Source organism: Pecten maximus, chromosome 2 (genome assembly GCF_902652985.1).
Source record: "Pecten maximus chromosome 2, xPecMax1.1, whole genome shotgun sequence".
NCBI classification, from domain to species: domain Eukaryota; kingdom Metazoa; phylum Mollusca; class Bivalvia; order Pectinida; family Pectinidae; genus Pecten; species Pecten maximus.
In genome coordinates, this window is record NC_047016.1 from 27,149,374 (window position 1) to 27,162,178 (window position 12,805).

Sequence of the window (12,805 nt, forward strand, 5' to 3'; positions counted from 1 at the left end):
AAAATGCCCACCTGACATAATGGGGTTTGATTAACGATATTTACCATGCGCAGAAAACAGATTAGTAATTAATTATTTAAGAATTGCCTGGATAATATTGGCCTGGATGATTGATAAACAAAACAGATCATGATAAGTTGATGGTGTGTATGACAACTTTAGTTCACTAAACACAATAATGTGACATGATTTGAGACAGCTGTGCTGATTAGATCTACAACAAGGCTAGTGTATGTTTTATCTTACTTCATTATTCTATACAGCTATGCCTACATCAAGATAAAAACGCTGCTAAATTTGAAGCAAAGCCAGAAATGAAATTAAGAAATGTACATTGAACTTTGACCTTAATTTAACATGTTACACTCAAACCGGTCCTGTAGGGCCAAATGTTAAGTAACAATTCAACCAGAGCTTGAATATATGATTACAGACCAATTATTGAACCAGCATTGGTCTGTTAGATCATAGAAACACTCACCATTTGTTCTTTCTGATTGGCCTTGTAGGAGAGGTTATCATCAGCTCGTTCAAGGTCATACTGTAGACATTCATATTTCCTACACACAGACCTGTCAACATACACATAGCATTATGATCATTACCAGGTAACATGAGCTGTTTGTTTAATTTGTTATATTTTTTTTTTTAATTTGTCATCAAGGAATATGACAGAATACAAAAAGAGTTTACATATAAGTGAATAAAAGAGCACCAAATTGATAGACAAAAATAAAACAGAGACCTGTTCTTGTCAGGATCAATCACAGGAAGGAAATCTTCTTATTACACTATATCTCCTACAGTTAGGAATCACAAGATTACACTATATCTCCTACAGTTAGGAATCACAAGATTACACTATATATATCTCCTACAGATAGGAATCACAAGATTACACTTTATCTCCTACAGTTAGGAATCACAAGATTACACTATATCTCCTACAGTTAGGAATCACAAGATTACACTATATCTCCTACAGTTAGGAATCACAAGATTACACTTTATCTCCTACAAAATGATCACCTACCTGAGGGCATCCCCAAAGGCCAGGTATTCCTTAAGTTGATCAGCATACTGCTCCTCATCCTCTAAAGCACTGTCCACAGATTGGCTGAACCTGAAACAAGGTCACAGAAACTAAACTGATGCCCACGGGGGGGGATGAAAGACAGATAACAGCATTACAGTATCTCCTTCAGATCTCTGATGGGTGTGGAGTAAGGGGGGGGGGGGGGGGGGGGGGGGGGGGGGGTAATAAATCTGGACAAGTTACAGGTTTGTAGTAGAATATTGATTACAGGGTTTGTAGTAGAATATTGATTACAGGTTTATAGTAGAATATTGATTACAGTTTATAGTAGAATATTGATTACAGGTTTATAGTAGAATATTGATTACAGGTTTATAGTAGAATATTGATTACAGGTGTATAGTAGAATATTGATTTAACAGGTTTGTAGTAGTATATTGATTACAGGTTTATAGTAGAATATTGATTACAGGTTTATAGTAGAATATTGATTACAGGTGTATAGTAGAATATTGATTTAACAGGTTTGTAGTAGTATATTGATTACAGGTTTATAGTAGAATATTGATTTAACAGGTTTATAGTAGAATATTGATTACAGGTTTATAGTAGAATATTGATTACAGTTTATAGTAGAATATTGATTACAGGTTTATAGTAGAATATTGATTACAGGTGTATAGTAGAATATTGATTTAACAGGTTTGTAGAAGTATATTGATTACAGGTTTATAGTAGAATATTGATTACAGGTTTATAGTAGAATATTGATTACAGGTGTATAGTAGAATATTGATTTAACAGGTTTGTAGTAGTATATTGATTACAGGTTTATAGTTGAATATTGATTACAGGTTTATAGTAGTATATTGATTACAGGTTTATAGTAGAATATTGATTACAGGTTTATAGTATATTGATTACAGGTTTGTAGTAGTATATTGATTACAGGTTTATAGTAGAATATTGATTACAGGTTTGTAGTAGTATATTGATTACAGGTTTATAGTAGAATATTGATTACAGGTTTATAGTAGAATATTGATTACAGGTTTATAGTAGTATATTGATTACAGGTAGAATATTGACCGTATGTACATGTGATACTCACACATTCATGTAGTGCCCTGCACTCTGTAGTGGCTCTGCCATGTCCTTCTCTATACCACTCCACTCACAAAACACACGGCTGTAGTTAGCATGCACCTTGTGTATCCCATAAATCTTGTCAGCCATTCTCTGTAATGGTCAACAGACATGTGACCAACAAATACAAACATAACACACACTGGTGACCAATGATAGCTGATATGCTTGACCAAAGAAAAGTTGAGTTGAATGAACAATAACTCAGTGATTGACCAATGAAAACAGGGATTGTCTACATGTACATTGTGTAATGCTGTCACTACTATATAGTCAAAACAAGGATATTAATTTAAAAAGCATTTTTTACATCTTGATTATTTAAGTAATTCAGGGATCTTTAAAGGTTTATATGTTCATAGCATATAACAAGATGGCCATGGGCCTTAATGGTTACCTGAGTTTTAAAATATTTCATTTAATTTAACACTATTTGGTTCTGCCCATCAACCCCTAGGGGTCAGTCAGGGCCAACATGTGTATACAATCAAACTGTCATCCCATGTTGGTAATGTTAACCACGTTAAAACGAATTCAAATAGATCTAGAAATGATAGTCGAAAATGTGATTTCCATATAATTTATAATTTACAATTTACAATTTTGGTTGACCTTTTTCCATGGAAGGTTTCTGAAAGATTTCACTGAAATTGGTTCAGAGGTTTCTGAGAAGTCGAAAATGTAAATTGTTTATGGTTGCATGCTGATTGACAAAAGGCGATTAGAATAGGTCATTTGAGACTTTGTCTAAAACCACTGAAGAGGATAGAGACACTAAATCAGAAGTTGATCTTTGTGATATGAACAAAAAGAAGAATTGAAATAGCTTTGATTTGACTTAAACACTTACAGCACGTATCTTCAGTAGATTGGAAATGTTATTTTCAAGCTCATTGCTGTAATTTTTCAGCTCCTCGAATCTTCTGTCTGGTTTCTTCAGACGAAATGATGCACTCAGACTTTTCAATTTGGAATCAGCCTAAAATATTGAAAGACTACTTAAAAAAAAATCATACTAATTTGTTGTGTTGATGATTGTGTACCCAAACAATATGGAAACACAAAAATACAAGTATGATTTGGCCTTGGTGGTGAAGACTGTTTAAACAGATGTCAGAAGGGGACTGACTACATCTGGTACAACAAGTGCAATCAATGATAGCGAAAGCTCACCGGCAGCAGCAATCACACTATGCATTCATTTTTTATGTATGTATAAGCATGTCATTTTGAAATTGTACGTCACATAATATTGCTCCTAAACCTCTAATGGATGTATAAACCAAATAAGAAGGGTGTGGACTTACAAGCTTTTCAAAACTAACCCCCAAAATCTTTAAAGTGAGTTTTTGTGTTAAAAAAAAGTAAGTCCACTAAATGGTAAAATGCCAATTTTTTTCTGTAAGATTTTGCCACAGCATCACTCCTGTTTCTCTAATGAATGTATGAACCAAATTAGAAGGGCATGAGGTGTATATTTTTGGACTTACAAGCTTTCCAAAAACTTACCCCAAAAACTTTTCAAGTTTTGGGGTAGGACACCGACGCCGATGACGGGGTGACAGCATTAGCTCTCGGTTACTCGTAACCGGTGAGCTAAAAACAACAGTGTAGTTAATTATCCTTCTGCCTACTGCTGGCACAAATGTATAAAACTTTATCATACAGGGTCAAAGGGTACCTATTATAATATAAATGCCAAATTCCTTAATGTCCATAACATTGCTTTAAAGTATAAAGAGTTATAGTAATGACTAGTAAAATGAGGTCCAAAAGGCTTTAACACTGAGTGAGAGTGAATAATGGTGTCCAAAGTCCAAATGGTGATCACATCAAAAGATTAATGGAGACTTGCCATGCCTTACCACACACTGGGTTGTAATTAGTGTCTGGTTAAAGATATAACTGTTGACAAGACTCAAATTCAACATTTACGTGTATTACAGAACAGTTGACATATTTTTAAAAGAATCTATGAATCATCTCCTCCCTACAGTAACTTTAAAACATATACTCCTTTCAGTTACCGTAAAACATATGCTCCATACAGTTACCTTATAACATATACTCCATACAGTTACCTTAAAACATATACTACATACAGTTACCTTAAAACATATACTACATACAGTTACCTTAAAACATATACTCCATACAGTTACCTTATAACATATACTCCATACAGTTACCTTATAACATATACTACATACAGTTACCTAAAAACATTTTATCTATATATTACACTGGCTGCTGTAACAACTTATTACTACCATCAGTGTAGTACACACTTAGTGCTCCACAACAGTGATGGTTACATATTACACATCGTACCTTGCTTTGGAAATCTGTATTATACACCAAGTCCTTCCATCCTTCCTCCTAAAACATACAAATCAAAGAAGCTTTAGCAATAAAACAAATGTTATGTAGCATTTCTGTTAATTAGAAAAAAATGTTTAAGGAACCATTGACTGTAAGGCATTTCAATGACTTTATAACATGCTGTGAAGAAGCAATAAAACTGTCTAAAGAGAGATATAAACACCACCAAAGGGAGAGAAAACTCTCTGTAAGGTCTCACACAACTAATTATTTCACTTTATGTTATTACTTATGACTCCATCCCCTCAATCACTCATTTGAAGCTCAAATTTTGTTATTGGATAGGTTAAATAGCATATAAGAGCACACCAGTACTTTGAAGACAGTAACCCTGATATTTAGAGTGGAAAGGGGAACCCCGACCTGGGGAAGTCCCGCCTTTTTACACCTAGAATCCTATATCTTTCTATTTATACCAGGAGTGTATATTTTTGATTTTTAAAATCTCAAGACCCTACTTTTTATTCTCGTATATAGAAAGTATCCATTGCATGTGTTATTTACTGAGGAAATAGCCACAAATCTAAAGAAAAATTTTTCTTCACAGACTTGGTTCAGGTGAAGCACTCTAGCTGATTGGCTGAAATAGTTATGTGAAACATCTAACAACCATCCAAGGGAGAGAAATCTGTCTATAAAGACCATCCAATTGAGAGAAAAAACTATATAAGACTGCCTAAAGGAAAGAAATCTGTCTTAACTTATAAAGAACTCAACCCCCCCCCCCCCCCCCCCCCCCCCCCGAAAGGAAAGAAGTCTGTCTTTAAAGATCGTCCAACGGAGAGAAATATGTCTTAATTGAGAGATATCTGTATAAAAGACTGTCAAAAGGAGATAAATCTTTCTATTAAGACCACCCAAGGGAGACAAATCTGTCTAAAAAGACCACAGAAGGGAGAGAAATGTCTATAAAGACCACCCAAGGGAGACAAATCTGTCTAAAAAGAACACAGAAGGGAGAGAAATGTCTATAAAGACCACCCAAGGGAGACAAATCTGTCTAAAAAGAACACCCAAGGAAGAAAAATCTGTCTAAAAAGAACACCCAAGGGAGAAAAATCTGTCTATAAAGACCTCCCTAGGGAGACAAGAGAAATCTGTCTAAAAAGACCACCCAAGGGAGAAAAATCTGTATAGAAAGACTGCCACCAAAGTAAGCAAAATCTGTCTATAAATGATGCATTTTCAGGTTATCTTCCAATGCTTACAAACTACCTGTTTATCAATTACCTATATACTGAGCATAGAGCTGTAACTCTGTATACCAGATTCATGTATAAGTGAAGACAGTGTTTATATTTACAGGTAAATCACCAAGAACAGTACTGTAAGTTACCTGCTGTAGAAATCCAATGAAGACTTTATCTTGAGACAGGATAGGATGAGCAGCTACTCTTAACAGGAATATCTGTAACATCAACATAAACACATGACATACACATCATGTTTCAGACCATTAAGGGAGAGTGATGATTATTTAACAGGGTTTTGGCCTAAAACAAGGGAGATATGTGAGCGACATGAATATCATCAATTTAATCAAGCTGGCTCACGTATTAGTTTGAATTTTCCTTAAAACAAGAAAGCTCCTCTCTAAAGTAACACATTAGTTGTAAAAATTGTCATAAAATGCCTTTCCAGTAAGATAGATAATAACTGACAATTTAGATCTAAAGATGATAACTGAATGAAAATGTCTGATCAGGAGGTAGAAGTCTTTAATACAAAGTTTCTTCCTAAATAAACAAAGAATAATTTAATGAAAGTTTGTTAACAAACAGAATTGAAGTTTGACAGCATCTTGCATTTAATTCACGCTGATATTTCTGATATTTTTACTGACAAACACAACTGTGTCCATATAACCACCATTTTGACCAAATGACCATGTGATAGATAAATTTGACCATTTGACTATTTGACCAAATAGTATAGAACCTCAGTATGTGCTCATTTTGTGTGAATGTGGCAATTTCATGATTTCTTAAACCACACACACACATATCTATAACATAAATAAATTCATATCTATGAAGATTGCATTTTACCTCTAATGCTGCTCTGCGCCTATCAACAAAGTCCGGGTCAAACTTGTCGGTCGCCGAATTCTGCCATACATAGGTGACCTGTGGATATAGCGATCTTATAATACATGTACATGTATTACATACCAGTGTGTCAATGTGTTACATAGTGTGTCAATGTGTAACATAGTGTGTCAATGTGTTACATAGTGTGTCAATGTGTTACATAGTGTGTCAATGTGTAACATAGTGTGTCAATGTGTTACATAGTGTGTTAATGTGTTACATAGTGTGTCAATGTGTTACATAGTGTGTCAATGTGTTACATAGTGTTTCAATGTGTTACATAGTGTGTCAATGTGTTACATAGTGTTTCAATGTGTTACATAGTGTGTCAATGTGTTACATAGTGTGTCAATGTGTTACATAGTGTGTCAATGTGTTACATAGTGTGTCAATGTGTTACATAGTGTGTCAATGTGTAACATAGTGTGTCAATGTGTTACATAGTGTGTCAATGTGTTACATAGTGTGTCAATATGTCAATGTGTTACCAGCATGTCAATGTGTAACATAGTGTGTCAATGTGTTACATAGTGTGTCAATGTGTATCAATGTGTAACATAGTGTGTCAATGTGTTACATAGTGTGTCAATGTGTAACATAGTGTATCAATGTGTAACATAGTGTGTCAATGTGTAACCAGTGTGTCAATGTGTTACATAGTGTGTCAATGTGTAACATAATGTGTCAATGTGTAACATAGTGTGTCAATGTGTAACATAGTGTGTCAATGTGTAACATAGTGTGTCAATGTGTTACATAGTGTATCAATGTGTTACATAGTGTGTCAATGTGTTACATAGTGTGTCAATGTGTTACAAAGTGTGTCAATGTGTAACATAGTGTATCAATGTGTAACATAGTGTGTCAATGTGTAACCAGTGTGTCAATGTGTTACATAGTGTGTCAATGTGTAACATAATGTGTCAATGTGTTACATAGTGTGTCGATGTGTAACATAGTGTGTCAATGTGTTACATAGTGTGTCAATGTGTTACATAGTGTGTCAATGTGTAACCAGCGTGTCAATGTGTAACATAGTGTGTCAATGTGTAACATAGTGTGTCAATGTGTAACATAGTGTGTCAATGTGTTACAAAGTGTGTCAATGTGTAACCAGCGTGTCAATGTGTTACATAGTGTGTCAATGTGTAAGTAACATAGTGTGTCAATGTGTTACATAGTGTGTCAATGTGTAACATAGTGTGTCAATTTGTAACATAGTGTGTCAATGTGTTACATAGTGTGTCAATGTGCAACATAGTGTGTCAATGTGTTACATAGTGTGTCAATGTGTTACATAGTGTGTCAATGTGTTACATAGTGTGTCAATGTGTAACATAGTGTGTCAATGTGTTACATAGTGTGTCAAAGTGTTACATAGTGTGTCAATGTGTAACATAGTGTGTCAATGTGTTACATAGTGTGTCAATGTGCAACATAGTGTGTCAATGTGTTACATAGTGTGTCAATGTGTTACATATTTTAGTAATATATCATAAGAGTGTCATTGTGTTCCGATGTGTTACAAAGTGTTACACTATATATATACTCTAGATCTTGTTTTCCTCTCTATATCTAACATAGACTGCGTAATTAATATTTAGATCTATAGTTCTACCTCCGTATATACCACTAATATCAACTGAATTTTGTCAGTAGTGCCATATCTTTATTTAGATCTATAGGTCTGTATTATACCACTTATATCGACAGTATAACGCCCCATCTTTATTTAGATATTGTTCGACACTCTACCTATTGACCTACCTTTTTCTCTGGTAATGGTGGTACTACAACAGCAGGGTATGTGATGTCCAGATAATTACGCAGCAGCTCAAATTCACTGTATCTTCTCCAAAGTGATGTTGTTCCATCCCCAAAACATTTAAGCTTCACTTCTGTTATCCTGATGGATTTAAGACTTGAATGTTTCACTACATGTGTCACATGTTTCTTACAAGTACTACATATATGCCTCATTTCTTAGATTGTTATGTTGCATTGAGAGGTGAGCAAATGTAATTAATAGCTGGTTGAAATCTCATTAACCATTAAGAAAGTGTTAATTCAAGAGTTAAAACTAATCAAAAACTAAAAGTTAAATGACAGATGACACTTAATATATCATCAAGGCAAAATATAAACCAATAATGTCTGAGTTTATCATTTGCTACCTGTAACTATTTAAAGACTTAATTAATCTATAACCTTGCAATATAATCTCAATATATATTACAATTCACACATTAGATTTTGTTAAGAGTGGCAATATAATTAATACACAGCCTAAAAGCAAGAAAAGTGAATCTATGATTATAATTTCAGAGAAGAAAACTACCCGGTACTTCTTTTAAATTTAATTAACACTTTAAAACATTTCCTGATATTTATTTGTGCTCTCACCTTGTCTCTATCAGATAAACGATGTAGGTGTCCTGGACTTTCATGGATGTTGTTGTCCGTTTCTCAGGTTCTGAGACTGAAACCTCCATCCATTGCAGCAAATTTGTCTGAAAAAATATCCATCAAAATACAAGCATACTACATGTATTTAGTCATGACATGTACAGTGGAAATGATGGACATATAGACCAGCCCTCTTGGACTTTTAACCACAAGTAAATGGAACAATATAACATGAATGAACATACAAACAAACACATATATGTCCTGACATGAACTTAAACCAGGGTTTCTGGTATTAATCTCCAACCAAACATTACAGCAAACTCATCTGCTCCATTTACAATGCAAATAGACAATTTATAAAAATGCGTTTCAAAATACTTTACAAGAATTGACTAGGGTGAACATTTGGGTCATTCCTAGTCATTTCTTATCATATACTGGATATTTTTATATGGCTTATATATATATGTGTGTGTGTGTGTAATAGAAGAAAATGCACTGCCTGTTCGAACCTGGGACCTCCAAACACTAGCCGGATGCTCTACTAATTCAGCTACCTGATCGCCGGCATTCATCCCAGTCCATTTCTGCTACATATAATTACATATTCTTACTGATACAATGTCAAACTCCTATAGGGGGCGGGGACTCTGACAGTTCTAAGATTTTGAGTAATACATGACATCCGTTAACAACCACAACACTATAAATTCAGTATTCATATACATTCTCAAACCTTATAAAAATCGGTGTTACCTATATCAGGTTGGGGAGAAGTCTTGATTTCACTATTATAGTGGTATTCCACTATAATAGCTTTATAGAGCTATATAAACAGTAGCAAATTGAAGCATTTCAGCCAGAAAAGGCATACCTGACAAAAAGCGAGAGTTATGGTTTGTAGGTGCATGATCCATGTGCTTGGTTGTTACAATACCGGCAATAAAATTAAAATGTCACCAGTGCATTTTTCTGTGAAATCGCTGTTTTTCAATCTCTATACTAATAGATCAGAATGATGGTTGTCGTCTCCAGATTCGGAAAAAAAAACAAGAAAAAATGTGTTATTCCACTTCCGTTTGCAGCGGCTCTGTTTGGATTAGGAAAATTATGGGAAAGTATATACAGATTGAAGTGACGTTCACATGAATTAGATATTAGGAAATAAGCAAATGAAACAGAAATTGTAATTTCTGGTTACGAAAAAGATGATTTTACAGAAAAATGCACAGGTGAAATTTCAATTTTTACACAGTTATCATAGCAACCAAGGACATGGATCATGTACCTACCGACCTAGCCCGAGTTTGCTCTGGCCCTGACACCATGTCTGGTGTAGGGTCAGAGCGCATCGTTTGGTGTCGCTTAGAATCGGGTGTAAATACAATAAAATGGGGAGTGACATAACACCTACTTTACATATATGGATAAATGAGATATTTATTTACCCCAGAACACCCATTTAGGGGCGCGACGATTTACCCAAAAACACCCCAAAACACCCCAAAACCACCCAAAAACACCATAAACCTACCCAAAAACACCCTTAAATGTCGAGATAAATGCATGGCAACATTAATTATGACATTTAAAAGGTCCTTCGCCAACCTGATTAGTGCTAATTTAGGTTATCAGTTCTGAAATTGTAAAATGTATATTCGAAGGGAGGTAACTCTAACAAGCAAAGACTATATTTGACGCGACGATTTACCCAAAAACACCCAAAAACCACCCACAAACACCATAAACCTACCCAAAAACACCCTTTAATGTCGAGATAAATGCATGGCAAGCTTAATTATGACATTTAAAAGATTCTTAACCAACTTGATTAGTGCTGATTTCGGTTCTCAGTTCTGAAATTGAAACGAAGTATATTCGAAGGGAGGTAACTGTAACAAGCAAAGACTTCAAAAAAATGACCACGTGGCTTTCGGTACATACCTCGTGGAAGAATAAGAAAGAAAAACTGAGGATCCAGTTCTTGACATTTATTCAGAATAAAATTAAATATATCACCACAACAATAATGATAATATAGCGTTTACAAATATACATTTAAACAATAATATATGCAACCTATAAAAAATGTGTCAACAAAGTCTGAATTTCATCCGAACTTATTGAAATTATATGGATAGATACATTTAATTTATTAAGAGAACACTATTTATAGCTAAAATAATGCAAGATTATCACATCTGTATCGGAAATATGACAACGATACACGTACATAAAGGTGATTACAAAGAGTAATTATTATCAATTATCATAATATTAATCTAAAACTGGAAATATAATGCTTGCCAATAACATAGCGAACACCATTTTCATACTGGAACTATACATAAAATTATGCATTTATACTGCAATATGTTTGATATAGAAATACTACATATTTAAAGGTATTCAAACAAAAAGTTTGAAATATTACTAATCTAGCTAGTATTGGTCTATAGACGACCATAAAGTATGACTCAGGCACGCGGAAACCAATAATATGTAGCTAACTTAGTTTGTACGAAAAATTTATGTACATAAATTATCACGAAACAAATTTTGATATTATTTGATTGCTTTTATAGCAGTCTAGATCACCATATTAAAAGTATAACTCCGACACGGGTAAACTGAGACTGAATATACAAATGATAATAAACACCAGGGTTGTTTACGTTTTCGGTGATATTTTGCCCTCTTTTATCAGTTAGAGTCTATATTTAAGCGTTCTGTTAAATAACCAATTTTATAATATTGTACAACTTAATGGTTTAAAATAAGTATATTGGATATGTTATTTTGGTAAAATGTTCTATGATTGTAATAGCTTGGTCTTAATATTGCTTATATTATATCATGTTAGATATATAATATTTACAATGATTGTAATGTAATTATGGAATATTTAATGTAAAACTAGTTCAGAAGAAATGGATTTGTAACAGCTTGTATGTATTATTGCGAATACTGTTAAATCAACAGGAAATAAAAACATGATTTGATTACCTTTCATTCAACTTTTTTGCACTTAATATTAATTATTGTCTACCCACTCCATCTTTAACTGAGCAGTACACAGTGGACTCGCGTCATTAAAGAACTCGGTAAGTACATATAACTGTTTTATTCATATTTTTGACATATATCGGTTTGAGGAACATATGTAGCAGGATACTAATTTTAACTTGTTAATTAATTCTACGTGCGGGTACTTCGTAAAAAGTTTACTATATTTTGTGATGAGGTTGGTGTGGGTGTACACACGTGTTCTACCGTAGCTATTCGAACTGTAAATACTTATACACGTTCATTAAAAATGACTATGTTATATCGAATGCCATTCAAGTGTTTCGACATATCCTTTCCGTGTATTGAAATATTTAAAAATGTTACAAAACCATTGTTTAACGGTATTTCAATCTACAATTAATGCACGTGACTTAGATCATGTGACTAAGCACAAAATGGCAGCGCCCATTAAATGCATACCCCACTTGTATCAAAAACAATACGCGACTTGTTATAGCGATTGAGTTATGATATTTCAAAGAATTTCTGTTAATTTTGCTTGTGGATTTATTTGAGGATATCATCATTATTCTTTTATTCAAATAAATATTAAAGGCGTTCAAGTTATAAATTTTCTGATCGTTTTTGTACCTTTGTGACTGGCACTTTCTTATGGCTTTTGAATCAAAAGTCTGCTTCAAAATATCTCTCTAGTGGTACATTTCGGTAATCG

General features: G+C 33.8%; 1 protein-coding gene across 3 annotated transcripts in view; it reads right to left on the reverse strand.

Annotated features, from left to right (window-relative positions):
* LOC117321670 (sorting nexin-4-like) overlaps positions 1 to 12,805 on the reverse strand; it is a 32,981-nt gene that overhangs the window by 14,821 nt on the left and 5,355 nt on the right. For all 3 annotated transcript variants that reach the window (XM_033876179.1, XM_033876178.1, XM_033876177.1), the window contains exons 2-10: positions 9,058 to 9,164; positions 8,422 to 8,560; positions 6,613 to 6,690; positions 5,901 to 5,972; positions 4,514 to 4,561; positions 3,033 to 3,161; positions 2,148 to 2,275; positions 1,034 to 1,123; positions 482 to 572 (exon numbers count right to left, since the gene is read on the reverse strand). In XM_033876179.1, the coding sequence (XP_033732070.1) occupies positions 482 to 572; positions 1,034 to 1,123; positions 2,148 to 2,275; positions 3,033 to 3,161; positions 4,514 to 4,561; positions 5,901 to 5,972; positions 6,613 to 6,690; positions 8,422 to 8,560; positions 9,058 to 9,164 (882 nt within the window). The remainder of the gene's footprint in view (positions 1 to 481; positions 573 to 1,033; positions 1,124 to 2,147; positions 2,276 to 3,032; positions 3,162 to 4,513; positions 4,562 to 5,900; positions 5,973 to 6,612; positions 6,691 to 8,421; positions 8,561 to 9,057; positions 9,165 to 12,805) is intronic.